The sequence below is a fragment of the Octopus bimaculoides genome, chromosome 7, assembly GCF_001194135.2.
Source record: "Octopus bimaculoides isolate UCB-OBI-ISO-001 chromosome 7, ASM119413v2, whole genome shotgun sequence".
Lineage (NCBI taxonomy): Eukaryota > Metazoa > Mollusca > Cephalopoda > Octopoda > Octopodidae > Octopus > Octopus bimaculoides.
Genome location: NC_068987.1, coordinates 57,577,747 through 57,593,395, shown reverse-complemented (window position 1 = coordinate 57,593,395; position 15,649 = coordinate 57,577,747). Strand labels below are relative to the sequence as shown.

The window sequence follows — 15,649 nt, the reverse complement described above, 5'->3', positions numbered from 1 at the left end:
TATATATATATATATATATATATATATATATTTCTGAGGACTTCAAGCGAATGCTTGATCCAAGCAACTGTATACCTACCTTTACTTGCGGCTCTATATGTAAGTTTACGGAAAATGTTATCTTACTTCTACTTATCGTATTTCTACAACCTGGTCAAAAACGCTACGTAGCTGTTTCTGATGCGGAGAATACGCAGTCAATTATTGTCGGTGGCTACATGATAAATTCACTGTAAAATTTGTTGATATTTAGCAGTATACATTATTATTATAAGCAAATTACACTAACGTCATATGATGTACGACAAAATTGTTAATAGAACTGGTCTTCTTCACTGGACACGTTATGAAAATGTGTATACAGATAATTTTACATTTACCTTTTATAAAGTCTTAGTATGCTTCGCTGGTTATTATAGGATGAAAGCAATTAATAAATTATTACCTCGAAATAACACCCAAATATATATTGTATAAAGTTTTATTGCAAAATGTATTGTATCTTAGTTTGATTTGAATATAGGTTTTTGCAGTAATTTTCGTACGTTTGTCATTCAATTTGATAATGGGGTCATTCAAAGTCACGAAACAAATTAGCACCATGAAGTTAGTCAGTCAAATTCGTTTTTCGATCATTCAATTTTGCTCTTCGGTCAAAGAATTTGGCATTTGCATCATTCAAATTAAAATGCCCGTCGGAATGCGAGGAAGCGTCAAATTCGCACGTGAGCATTCGCATTCTGAATAAGTTTATTCAATCTAGCACTAATTTTACATGTGTGTTTTTCCGGATCTTTCTGAATTGACGGGCGCCACTTGTTTTCTAAACGAAACACTTTCAAACTTGGGATACTGGTAGAATGTGTCGTATAAAACATATTTTTCTCTTAGCCTTCTTAACAAAACTTTCTATATTGCAAGTTATTTCATGTTAAAGTTGTCGTATTTCTGTAATTTCAACCAATCACTGAAGTCTATTTAGCTGAATACAGTTACTGCTGTTTTTGTAAATAATAATTTTTGCCGGTGTCAAGATCGTTATTCCCTAGTAATTATATTGTTATTCCCTAATAAGGGTTTAGGGATTTAGGGTTAGGGTTCGTGTTTTAGAGTTAGGGTTAGGGTTAGGGTTATGAGTTAGGTTATGGCAAAAATAATCATAACCCTAACCCTAACCCTAACACTAAATCAAAAACCCGAACCCTAACCCTAAATCCCTAAAGCTAAAACCAGTACAACCGCACGTATAATGTTATAAATAACAGTACTGCCGATATTGGTGTTGACAAACAACGGCATTAATTTTATTCAAGGGAAAAGATCCTATTACACCGCACAAAGTTTTGTTTACATTCCATAGCAGTAATTGTTTTCACCTCAACAGACGTGAGTGATTGGTTGAAATTACCGAAATACGACAATGTTTTACATGAAATAACTTCGAATACAAAAATTGTTATCTGTTTTATAACACAAAATATACAAGTATACGAAGTTTGAAAGTGTTTCGATAGAAAGCACACTAAATATAACATAGATAAAAAGTGGTGCCCGTCAATTCAGAAAGATCCGTTTTTACTCACATTCTAAGAAGTGTATGTTAAAAATGACAAAGTTAAATGACATGTTTTGTCATGCAAATTTTATTATGTTGTTATAGCTTCAAGGAAGGAATAATTTCCGTGATTCTTCTGTTCACGAAAGTTTTTCCCCCCGCAACATTGTTCTTTGGTCTGTATTTACTTGGCAGTTTATTTGGAGGTGAGCGTTTTTGCTGACTGTTGAATTGTTTGTTATTTATTATTGTTGAAGAGATTGTTATTGCTTCTTTGAAAGCAATTTGTTTTTGATTCCCGCGCGCGAGAGGGAATTAGTATTATTGCTGTTAAAATATATTTGCTGTGCGCCGTTGAAGCCTACAAATTTTGAAGTTTTTTCTTACGGTGTTTGGCCGTCTTGGATTATCATGGAATCTTTGAATACCCCAGAATTGTCACCAGTGTCTGTAGAGAATTTCCCAAGGAAAAGTGTAAACCAGAAGAATTGTGTACCAAGTACATCAACAAGTGTGTCGCTTGTCACTCCCGATAAAAGTAAATGCGACCACACATTCATGCCGAGCTCCTAGCTGATGCCGACCCACGGATCAGTTTGAAACTCCTGCCTCCCTACTCGCCGTTTCTTAATTGTACCGAAATAGCGCATTATGCCTTTAATGTGGCTGTCAAGTGGGATCTCCCTCGAGCTGGCTTTCAACAAAAGGTTAGCGACTAGGCAGCTGCAGAAGAAGCTGGCATGACCGTGGAAGAACGGTGAGCACATGTCATACAACAGGTCGCAAGGCGTAACGTCGACGCTATTACACCAGAAAATTGTGCTCGTTGATATAGACACACCCAGATCTATCTCCCGAGATGCCTCGACCACTTAAATCCTCTCAAACGAACTCTCCTTATCAAGACTGTAAATCAATAATTATTTTAGTGTAGATAACACCCTTTCCTCGATGAAAGAAAAACGCAAAATCTAAGAAATAAACTTTCCCAACATGCAAAAGAAGAATACATATCACAACATAATGTATTCAAAATCCAAGAAAATGAGCATTTGTTGTAATTGCGAGTTTCTTTAAAAAGATTGAAAAGGCTGGAATGCGATTTCATGAAATCTTCAATAATAAATGCATGTACCTATGCAAAAATAAAGAATACATAGAAAAGACATGAACACGATAGCGTACTTAAAGCATAAACAATGGATGAAAACACATAATTATGATAACAATGATCATGAGATAAAGCCAAAACAGCTATCGTACTAATTTGATTGCTCGAAGTGTTAAATAGATTGTTCCGAAACAAATTTGAATGCTTAAAAAGACGCTTTCTCGCATTCCAACTAATTTCAGTGCCCTCGACGGGAATTTTAATTTGAATGATATAAATGCGAATTTGAACGACTAATTTCATGGCGCTAATTTTTTTTCTTTTTTTTTTTTTGCGTCTTTGAATGACCTGATTATCAAATTGAACGACAAACGTACAAAAATGACAGCAAAAACTTATATTACCTCAAAGGCTGGAATTAACTCATTAAGTCTCACTATCCTATAAATAGGACACGAAATGATAACCTTAAATAAGCTATATCACCTTGTCTCAGTGTCCTATTTATAGGACACCGAGTATTTCCATTTCTTCTTGAAGTAAAGGGGTTTTAATAATTATTTTAATTATTTTAACCTATTTTCAATCATCTGTAAAAATTTAGAAGTAATATTCAGAAATTTAAGTACTCTGGGACTTAATGGGTTAAGCAATTTTTGTACTAAATGAGTGTTGAATACAATTTTACATCAGGTCAGCAATATCTATTATTACAAAGCAAATCTTTAAGCAATATATTTAGAAGTTAAAAGTAATTAATTAATTAAATGCTTACTCAGCAGCATTTCTGCATCGTTACACTTCATTAGATTCTAATACCGAAGCCGCCGTGCATAATTTACAAAGAACTGTCGTTCTTGTGCTTAAACAACAAATAACATTTTCTTAATATGTGCAAAGCTTTATCAAGCAGAAATTTATTAATTAGAACTAAACTAAGCAGAAATAATTTTTTAAAAATGTATTTACAATTATATCTAGCACTTTCATGTATACTCAGACATGAGAAAACCTTGCTCCGGAAACTGTTTCACGTGAGAATTTCTCGTTATAGACAATGTGTATGAAAAACACACCACTGGACTATGAATGAGGTCATCGGGCCGTTGTCATCGTTTTTAGCATGAATAACAGATCCAGTGTCTGTTGCTGATAGTTCATAGCGATGCAGAAATAGGTGCCCTACGGTCCGATAACATTATTAATGGTTCAGTGATAAGCAGTTTCTTACTCATTGTCCATAAAGAGAATATACGTCCCGAAGCAGTCTCCCGGAGTAGTTTCTGAACATGTTAAATATAATTGTACATACCTACATTTTAACAGTTTTATGTTTAACACATTACGTATTTATTATTTTTAGACTATGTTACGAATAGAATTGTAATACTCTTCACTATGATGCATATTTCTTAGTGTTATCTTTATTGATGTTACATTGTGCATACAATTTAACTAAAATATTAATCAATATATTACAAGTACATGAGCTGAGAAATATTTGAAAACAGAAACTCAGAAAATACTTCCTTTTGAATTAAACAAAAAACACTTTATTAACGCTTCATCATTTTATGAAGCTGTCCGTGATCATCGCAATAGCTTTTGAAAACAAACTTCGCAACCATTAGATTCATTGTCGTTCCAAGAGTCCTTTTGTGATAAATCTCTCTATAACATTTAAGAGTTTACATGGGGTACAAATACATTAATGCAAAACTTTTTTCTAACTGGGTATCTTTTTATAAAATACTAGCAGAGATACCCAGCGTTGCTCAGGATGAAAATGGCCTAGTTTGTATATATATATTGGCGACAAAACATTTGTGGAGTAAATGATAGGCTAATTCGACTAAGCGACATGTCATGCTTCTGTTTGGAGTATTCTAGGCCCTAACTTGTCATTGAAATTAGGGGTGGTTGGTATGTGATTTTTTAAAGCACCGAAAAGCTGTCAGTGTTTGTGGAAGTCGTCTGAAGTTTTGATACCTCCTTCGGGTCTGTTGTCCTACATCACTCACAATCTAAATTTTGAGGAAGTGCATTCGGTCATTTGTGGGTAAAAGGGAAGCAATGAGGTGATAGACTTGCCCTTGAACTTTGAACGTTGGCGTAAATCCATGTTCAACTATCGCCTCAGATGCACCAATCGATGTTATTTGAAATGCAGATTTGTATTGTCTGAAATTGTTCAGAAAATTCTTTTACTGGATAGAAGTGCTTTCCAGAAGATCTATACATGGTTAAGGAGCTGGCAGCGCTGCCATTAGTTTCATTTGGAAATTTTGGGAAAGTATCTTCTCCCTTCTGTATTGAGACTCCATCTGATGTGCGGCAGTATGCCTTTGCTGAGCTTGAGAGAGTTCCATTTCCTTTCTCTCTTGAGACTCCATTTGACGTACTGCAGCATGCGTTTGCTGATCTTGAGAAAGTCCCATCTCCTTTCTCTCTTGAGACTCTCACCTTTGGTTTTTCACAATCCTTCTTGCTTTATAGTTGTTTCTGGAGAGATTACAACTTTTCTTTGGTGGCATCTTTCAATATTGCAAACAAAAAATTATGTATGAACATAGAAAAAATTATACATTAATCTCTATTTTTGTAAGCAGTTGTATGTATGGAGTATAAACAATATTATAGTCTTATCAAAAGTGAAATAATAAAAGTAAAGCAATTATTGAAAGAATAAAGGTGAAACGATTAGTGAAAGAATATAAGTGAAACAATACTATAGTGTTATCAAAAGTGAAACGATATTATAACACTGAAAAAAATCACAAAGGTCCTATATGGGCCTTCTCCGAATAATATAAAACCTTCACGCCAAATTTGGTATTATGCCGCCAAAAAAAATCGGAAGGGCCGTATGGTCGGAGCTATACCCTCCTATATGGGCAAGGGCCAAAGTTTGACAACCCCTCCCCCAGAACCTTCCCCGGCTACTGAAAAACCTTCATGCCAATTTTGGTACAGATTGATCCAGCAGTTTGGCCGTGCAGAAAAGAAGCACACACACACACACACACAGTGAATTTTATAATATATCAGATACCAACGTTATAGTTCTTTACTTGAGTTGACATAGGATATAAATCATGCAATGCATAGTTTACGTTTTTCTAAAGATGTTTCCTTTTTAACAAAAAAAATGCCAATATTATGTCTCTTTGCTAGAGCTTATATTGGGAGTACATTAAGTATTGTATAACATTTTTCTAACTGGGTTTGTTTTTTTATAAAGATAACACATTTATTTGTCAATATTTGATGAAAGTTTCCTTTTCTTATTTGTGGTAAGAACAACTGTGAAAGCAAGGCAACGATAGAGCTTCAACCCGGTTGTTATATATACTACAAATATTAGTGTAACAGTGGAGGAGCAATAGCCCAGTGGTTAGGGCAGGGGACTCGCGGTCATAGGATCGCGGTTTCGATTCCCAGACCGGGCATTGTGAGTGTTTATTGAGCGAAAACACGTAAAGCTCCCTCTTTCTGTTGTGCCTGTAATTCAAAGGGTCAGCCTTGTCACACTGTGTCACGCTGAATATCCCCGAGAACTACGTTAAGGGTACACGTGTCTGTGGAGTACTCAGCCACTTGCACGTTATCATGATTATCACTCCAATCCTTTTCATCAACATCATAAGCATCATTAATGCCATCATTTTCTTCAACACATAAAATACGTGAAATTTGGTTACAATTATTTTCGTTTCTTGATTGCCCTCTTTCTGTCACACTGGATGAAGAGACCAGAGGCTGTCATGACAAAGATAAAAGAGAGAGAGTGAGAGAGCGAAAGAGAGGGAGCGAAGTATTATAAAATAGTAGATTAAATAAATACATAAGTGAAATATTGACAGTGGGAGTCAGTGGCTTGTAAGACATAAGTAAACATGAGAAAGGGTGACAGGAAGAGATGGAGCAAGAGGGAGGAAAGATACAAAATCGAAACATAAATGTCTACAAGAGAGAGAGAGAGAGAGAGAGAGACAGAGAGAGAGAGAAAGAGAGAGAGAGAAAAAGCGAGAGGGAGAGAGAGAGAGAGAGAAAAAAAGAGAGAGAGAGATAAAAAGAGAGAGAGAGAAAAAAGAGAGAGAGAAGTAAAGGGGAAATGTGATAAGGTTAGTGGTATATAAAATGAGTGAATGATGAAGAAAATGAAAGAAATACGAAGAGACAGAAATTCGTGTATGACATAGTGAGTAGGGGATACTGAAAAATGAAAAAAATATGAATTGAATACGTGTTTGATTGAGAGAAAAATACTGGAAAATATACAATTGATAAAAAAAAGACGAGAAAAATAATGAAGTGTTTACATTTATAGAACAACGTCTTATTGCAAATAATGAGTAGAATGTGCAGATATACAATCGAATATTTGCTTATATATATACATACATACATAAATACACATACATATATATTTATATATCTGTGTGTGCATATATATATGTGTGTGTGTAAACAAGAGAGACTGGATTGAGCGAATGTGCTTTTTTGCTTAATATTACAACTGTTTCATTTCCACTTTACAGAAGATGTTTACCAAAATATTATTATATAATATATTAAACACATTAAATATATTACATTACATCAGGATTATTTCAGCAACACTGACAAGTGAAGACTGCTCAGGTATGAACACAAAGAGTTTGCTAAATCAAACTACATTCCGCATAATGTATACCTCTCGTTGATTCTGTTAAATTCTATTAGATTCACTTCGTTAGCATAACACAGATATCATTAAATCTTACACCACAATTACTGGTTAGGTAGTCAATAACATGGATGAATGAAGAAAATAAATTATTAGAACAAAACAGTAAAAAAAAACTATACAGATAAACCATGTCATTCAACTTATCTCTGTGTATACACATTTCCTACTACCAGGGATCAGTAGACTGTCTCAAAAGAGACCAGTCTATTTTCCTCTTCAACTGCTGTCCACAACGAAAAATAGATTCAAAGCTGGCATACTTCTTTATTACCATGCAGTCCGTGTTGTTGGCACTCCGTCGCTTACGACGTCGAGGGTTTCAGTTGATCCGATCAACGGAACAGCCTGCTCGTGAAATTAACGTGCAACTGGCTGAGGAGCACTCCACAGACACGTGTACCCTTAGCGTAGTTCTCGGGGTTATTCAGCGTGACACAGTGTGACAAGGCTGACCCTTTGAATTACAGGCACAACAGAAACAGGAAGTAAGAGTAAGTTGTGGTGGAAGAGTACAGCAAGGTTCGCCACCATCCCCTGCCGGAGTCTCGTGGAGCTTTAGGTGTTTTCGCTCAATAAATACTCACAACGCCTGGTCTGGGAATCGAAATCGCGATCCTATGACCGCGAGTCCGCTGCTTTAACCACGCAGTCCGTATATTAACATTATATTTATGTACTGAAAACATAAGTCATTAAATTAAAACTAGAAAAAAATAAAATTAGGAATCACTTTTCTATTTCGTTATAATTTATATGCAGATATTTAAGACGGTGGACTATCAGAATCGATACCGCGCAGGACAAAATGCTTAGCAACATTTGGTCTGTCTTTACGTTCTGAGTTCAAAATTCCGCCGGTGTGGACTTCGGTATTCATCCTTTTGGGGTACAATAAAATAAGTATCAGTTGAGTACTGGGGTCGATTTAATCGACTTAACCCCTCCCTCAAAACTTTTGGCCTTGAAGAACCAATATTCATATGTTCATATTTAAGGCGGTAAGCTGGCAGAATCTTTAACTTTCTGTGCCAAAATGCTTGACGGCATTTCGTCCGTCTTTATGTTCTGAGCTCAGATGCCGCCGGGGTCGACTTTACCTTTCATTATTTCAGAGTTGATAAAATAGATACCAGTTGCGCACTGGTGTCGATCTTATCGATTTAACCCCTCTCCCGAAATCGCTGGCCTTGTACCAAAATCTGAAACCAACATTTATATGTTCTTATATATGTATGTATATGTATGTACACCGCACACTTATTTTTTTTTTATTTCGAATGAGGTCTTAAGTTTTCCTTTGCTATAGGACTAGTTATATGAACTTTGTTATTCAAGGTTCCCTTTTCTGCCTACACCCATCAGTTTTTTTTTTTTGTTTTTTTTTGTTATCATTTACACAATTATTCTCTACGTTACTGAGAGAACTTCAGTTGTTTCGACACAAAACATTGTTTATCAATTGTCTATTTTTATTCATCCAATCATGTCCCCCGATTCTTCACTGTGACGTTTTCCTACTTCCACATCGTTTATCATGTAGCCTATACCTATTCAGTTAATCGTGTAGCATTTTATTGACTCTGTCAGTTGATATCTTTTATACATTGACTCATTTTATAGAGTTATTCTTTTTCACCACGCAGCGTTTGTCCCATACGGAACACTATTTACTATTCCATTTATAATAGAGCGTAAATGAATGGAGTTTTATGTTCACATATCTTAAATTTTCGTTGAGTTTCATAATTATGAAGTAGTGAGTTCGATTCCCGGACCGGCCTGTGTGTTCTGTTCTTGTGCAAGACACTTTATTTCACGTTGCACAAGTTCACTCAGCTGTAGAAATGAGTTGCAACGTCACTGGTGCCAAGCTGAATCGGCTTTTGTCCTTTCCTTGGATAACAACGGTGACGTGGAGAGAAGTTGTTGGTATGCATGGGTGATTGCTGATCTTCCGTAAACAACCTTGCCCGGGCTTGTGCTTCGGAGGGAAACTTTCTAGGTGAAATCCCGTGGTCATTCATGACTGAAGGTGGTCTTTACCTTTTATGATATGATTCATACAAGCCAGTATCTGTGTTTAGTGGAACATCTAGAAGATTAACCACCCGGTAATTATTTTCCATCATCACCGAGAGTTCGAAATTTTTAGAGAATTAAAAAAATATTTCGTTTGTCTTCCCATTTCTCCATTGCTACGTTTATCTAATATCAAGAGATCGTCATCGCTATATAGGCCTCCTCTTAATCAAGGAACCCAGGACTCCATCTGTCCGTGACCTGTAACAAGCCAGTGGACCCCATTTTTATATCTAAACTATCAATTCTATCGGATCTAGTCCAGAGTTTACTACCATAGTTTTTCAGTGTACTTCATGCAGCTAGAATTATGTCAATATCAGATGTTGACTATTTGATTATTTTACAATTATAATTTGTTTCTTCATTACCCATTTTCTTGACCAGCTGAACTGTGATTGTAGTTAACGATATAATGATCGTTTGTTTGTTGTTTTTTTTTTTATATTGTGTTATGCTAATGAAGTAATTCTAATACAATCAATGTGAAGTACATATTCTATAGAATATGGTTTGATACAGCAAACTTTTTGCGTTCACGCCTAAGTGGACTTCGCTTATTAGTGTTGCTGAAATAATATCAACACAATATAATATATTTAATGCTTTAAATATATTTTGTAATATTTCGGCAACTATCTGCTGAGATTGATGAAACTTAGTGTAAGCAAAAAAGCGTATTTGCTCAATCCAATCTCTCTTGTTTACACTTTATATATATACTCTTCGGATATTCATGTACTTACCCCGATGTATTTTTAGCAATACTATCGGTCTTCGTTGTAAAACTGCACCTGGTAACCAATAAAGCAAACTACAAGGTCTGAATCCAAATTGAATCGATGTGTATGCGTGTGTGTTCTTTCTTTTATTCTTTTACTTGTTTCAATCATTTGACTGCGGCCTAGGACTTATTTCTTTTTAAAGCCTAGTACTTATTCTTTCAGTTTCGTTTGCCAAACCGCTATGTTATGGGAACATAATTGTTTGTGCATTTGTACTTTCGGTTGCCTTAGATAATAAGACACGTTAAGTTGGATGGGAAATCAATCCGTTATAATATACATTTCACTACATTATATCATGCGTGTTAATTTTTGCAGAAAAATAAATTGATCTGTTAGTTTGGGATTTCATAAAACTCTCATTGGGAGATCGCTGACTCATATTCTATCATCAGAACGGATAGTAACATACAGCTCTTAATAGTATGCACCAATTCAAATAGAAAGAAATTAGTCAGTCTGATTTGTGTAAATTTCGGGAGATGTTAACTAATAATATAAACACATTACAGTGAGTATTTGAAGACAGTTTCAAATGTAAGGTAAATCTTATAGCGGGTTTTAAGAAACGCTGAATTTACTAACGCAGCGAAATGTAAACACCAGCAAAAAAGCCGCACATTTACAGAGGATGTCTGCAATCAATTATGTGCTGCTTCGTTATTTACACTATTATTGATTTTGTTTAACTTCCACCATCACTGTACAAACATGATTTAGCAAGCTTATAATCAAGGCCGTTCCGATCATGAGCATACCATTTTGTGGACATTGAAATAAATTATAAAGAGTTGTGTTACAGGATAGAATATGAGTCAGCAATTTCCACCGCAAGTCTAACAAAACACATATATATATATTATAAATTATCATCTTGGAGTTATTCATGCTTTGTATCTAACATTGTAAAAGCTCGAAATGTTAGTAGATAAGGAACGCTCCAAAATGACTTGGGCATTTTATACTTTTTGCCTCAAGTGAGAATTTTTTCCATGCCAAACTTCAGTGAAAATGGCCTTTTCCCAGGTCAATCAATATGTCCCTAACTTATGTGAACTGATCGAAACGATTGTTTATTCAATGTACCCTTCCCTTTAGAAAACGATACAATGGAATTAGAGAATATATGACTGTAACATCTAGTAGATCAAGCGGTCATCTAGAAGCTCCTTGTTAGGTTCGTTACTTTTGTTGAAGTTATGACTGTTAATTCATTTATAGATTCCGAAAAGGAAATGGCAAACACTACAATACTGAGATTGCAAATATTGTCTAACATTTATTTCAATGTTCCATCATGTCTACCATTAGACTAAGCACTATATTGGTCGTTATAGGTATAAGGGTCGGTTGAAAAGTCCATAGGCTGACCAAGAAACTGTCATGGAATGTGACCAAATGAGGTTTATTTTTTAATATTGTCCTCTTTGCGGTCCATATCATTCTTCCATCGGCGCTGCAGTGCTTGGGTCCCATTGTTGAAAAAGCTTTCATCCGCTTGGTTAAAAAATTTTCATAACAGCAGATATGACGTCATCATCACTGCGATATTTGTCCCTGGCTAGGTTCTTTTTTTTTTCGTGCTAGGGTACAGATGATATATATATACAGAGATTGACCACTGGTTTCGCATTTATAAAGTTGTACAAGCGACTCGTCATAGTCGAAACCAATAGTCACTCCCTTACTGGCCATAACAAATAACCGTCTACATATTACTGCATCTTTTAGAGTGTGCTTCTTTTCGGATATCAACTACTGTCTGACATATATACTGTATATGTGAGTGTGTTTATGTATACACTCACGCACACACACAAACATATATATATATATATATATATTTATATATATATACACATGTATGTTTGTATGTATATATATGTATGTTTTTATTATGTATATATGTGCTTATACTTACATACATATATACATACATGACGTAGATCGCCTCTACCTAAAACGAAAAGGCGGCAGAGGCTTAACACCGATACAAAATGCCTTTGAATGCTGCATCATATCCCTTTGGCAACATCTTTTTGTCAAAGTGCATCCCCTGACCAAGTTTGCATACATGAGGGTGATAACATCATGAGACTTGGAAGGTAGCTCCTTGAACAGCATTACTTGTCCGAAAACCTTAAATACATACCCCAAAATGTTGCACGACTCTTCTGCAACGTCTCGTCAGAGGAAAGGATGAGCGTATATGAGCAGAAGACTATGTATGGATATGTTAGTAGAAAGCAGTCTATCATGGTCCAATTACCGGATTACTAACTTTCACTTGGAAAGAACACGAAATATCAATCAAATACCTGTTATACAAAAGGGATAGAGACGCAAGGAAAGCAGTAAAATGTGACAACTGATGTAGAGTTGACACTGAAGATATCACCCACACTAAAAGCAGTTGTCCGAAAATGCCATCACGGTATTATCTAATGATGAGACATGATGTTTTTACTAAGACACTCTGTAATGAAATCTGCCGGAAGGATAACCCTGAGAACAAAGAAATAAGAACCTACAGTATGGTAGAAACCATAGCCACTCGTAATAAAAATTGAGCACTGGTGGAATGTCTCAGTCAAAACCTCGTTAAATGTAAGCACAACAGAATTGATATAATGATTTGAGATAGAGAAGAGAAACTGTGTACAGTTGTGGAAATTAGTTGACCGACGGATGTTAACATAAAGCTGAAGATCAGTGAAAAGGGAATACCTACGTTGAACTATTGATAAATCTGCGGTTACTCTATCCAGATTACAAGTCTAGGTTTATACCTGAAATTATTGGGGCCTGGGATATGTAACACACTGCCTAAATACCAATCTTGGGAAATTAGGCGACTCAAATCTAGAAAGGAGAAATTTGATTCCAAGACTACAGATCCAATCCATCACTGGATCTGTAAAACATCTAAAAATTTTAATATATATATGAGCATTCTATATATACAATTATATGCATGAGAATACAAACATAAAACAAAACATATAAATTTGTACATATGCATACATACGTACATACATACATACATACATACATACATACATACATACATACATACGTATGTACGTACAAAAGTACCTTGTTGTTTATGTTGAAATTCCAATGAAGAAGCCTTGGATCTAGTTTAGAAACCGGCTCTTTTTCTATTGGCAAGAAATCTTAAAATAAAACTGAATAATGACATACTTACATGCATGCAAGCATACATACACATGCACGAAATACACACATGTAGAAATGATTAAACGTCTATCTATCGAAATCTGTTCATTCAATAGCAAGCAAACACCATTGGTAAGAAGCGAATGGAAAAGAATCCAGAAATTTAAGATTAAGAACTATCTAGGTTAGAAGCCTAATTAAATTATACGCTGAGATCTTCAAAGAAATAGAACACATACTAAGGTTGTTAATAAGAAGAATGGAATTCAAAAAGAGGATATTATCTTATTTACTCTTGGTGAATATCGTATAAAAACATTGCAACAACAGATAGATGAAAAAGGATAAACTTACGAAATGGAAATGAATGCAAAAGAGACAATATTAGTTGCATGAAATTGCAGTTTCTCAAAATAAATATGACAGTTGAGGATTAATAAGGCGAACCAATACCAAAGCTAATATATTTGTGATATATGCAACCAGAAAAAGAAATTGGAAATGTGAAGACAATGCCAAAACAAAGACTGAGCTAGACGGAATTTTCTTTTTTTTTAATATCAAATATACTAGCATAAAGAAACATGAATATCCGTTATCAAATTTATTAGGTTTTGAGACTAGAACATGTTGAATACCTTTGAGGATATGCACGAAACCAAGGATGGAATAATAAAAATTGAAACACTGAAGAAAATTTTATCAGATACAATCAACGAAGAAATTTTGGGATTTTTAATATCTACTGATGTTTATGTGTGAGAATATATAGTGTTGATTGCTTATGTTCTAGTCACTCCGAAATTTATTAATTTACTTCTTTTCACTGGAAGTGTGTACACATTAACATGAGGGAGAAAGAGCGAGAGAAAAAACAGACATGATGAAAATGATGATGTCGTAAGAATCATCGAAGATTTGAAGGAGCATTAATCAATGTTAAAATTAAATAGTTTATCATACGAAAAGCACGATAAATCATTGAGAAAATCAAATTAATCTTTGTATATTGTATTTTGTATACTTACCTACTTTTTTGCAGATCACTTGCTACAAACCATATTGAAAAGATTCCACCGTTTGCCTTCTCAAACTTGTCCAATCTGAAATCTCTGTAAGTTGAGTTTTGTTGTCAATATAATCGTATATATTTTTTCAACCTAATTGTGTTCTGCCATTTCATTAGGCTAGCGATAAAAATTCTGTACATATTTATCCATAAATCTCTCCATCAACTTATCTCTCTATCTATCTCTGTCTGTCTGTGTATCTGCCTGTCTCTGTTGCCTGTCCATCAGTAAGTTCATCATTCAAGCTAAGTATGTGCATATGTATTTTTGTTTTATGTGTGTGTGTAAGTGAGAGAGACGGAGGGAGAGAGAGAGAGAGAGAGAGAGAGAGAGTGTGTGTGTGTGTGTGTGTGTGTGTGTGTGTGTGTGTGTGTGTGTGTGTGCGTGCGTGTGTGTGAGTGTATGTATAAGCTAACAGTGTGCGTGTGTGTGAGTGTATGTATAAGCTGACTGTGTGCATATAATGCATGCTTATATTCTGGCTGTTTCTACTCCATACTCTACCTTTCACATACTGCCCCAAAGTGATAGACACAGATATCATGTCCGGTGATTATTCTCTCTAAAGAAGCTTCGCCTTCATCGTTGTAGCCTTCATTTTCGCACGAATACGCTTATGCGCTTCAGTAAGCTCTGTTGGCACACATCTCGAACAGACTTTATGGAAGCGAAACTTGACGTGGATTATTTCATACGCGGAACCTTGACTAATTTACAGAGAACATGCTATCACATCGATGGTAACTCGACAATTCACCCACACCATCTCTTGGCATGTTGAGGCAGTGGTGAGGAATGATGGACTTCCTGTGCTCACACTTCTCCGGCTATTTTTAAACTTTTAGAACACTCATACACACTTCGACGCGGTAGAGAGCAGTCCTCGTATTGTACTGAAATCCAGCGATGAATTGCAGCTCTTGACGCCTTCAGACCAGAGAAATCGGATCACTGATCTTTGTTCTTCCTGTGTACATACGGCCAGAGGAGTGAATGTGCGAATATTTTTTACATATATATACATACATATATATATATATATATATACATACATACGTATATATATATATATATACATATGCATACATATATATACATATATATATATATATATATACATATATATATATATATATA

At 35.1% G+C, this 15,649-nt stretch overlaps 2 protein-coding genes across 2 annotated transcripts in view; both read left to right on the top strand.

The window, feature by feature from the left end:
* Nucleotides 1-15,649, top strand: part of LOC106873188 (follicle-stimulating hormone receptor) — a 471,564-nt gene that overhangs the window by 79,818 nt on the left and 376,097 nt on the right. The window contains exon 5 of the mRNA XM_052969708.1: nucleotides 14,485-14,556. The gene's annotated coding sequence lies outside the window, so the exon portion shown is untranslated. The remainder of the gene's footprint in view (nucleotides 1-14,484; nucleotides 14,557-15,649) is intronic.
* Nucleotides 1-15,649, top strand: part of LOC106874638 (leucine-rich repeat-containing G-protein coupled receptor 4) — an 81,583-nt gene that overhangs the window by 31,025 nt on the left and 34,909 nt on the right. Inside the window, exon 4 of the mRNA XM_052969426.1 lies at nucleotides 14,485-14,556. Within this exon, the coding sequence (XP_052825386.1) occupies nucleotides 14,485-14,556 (72 nt within the window). The remainder of the gene's footprint in view (nucleotides 1-14,484; nucleotides 14,557-15,649) is intronic.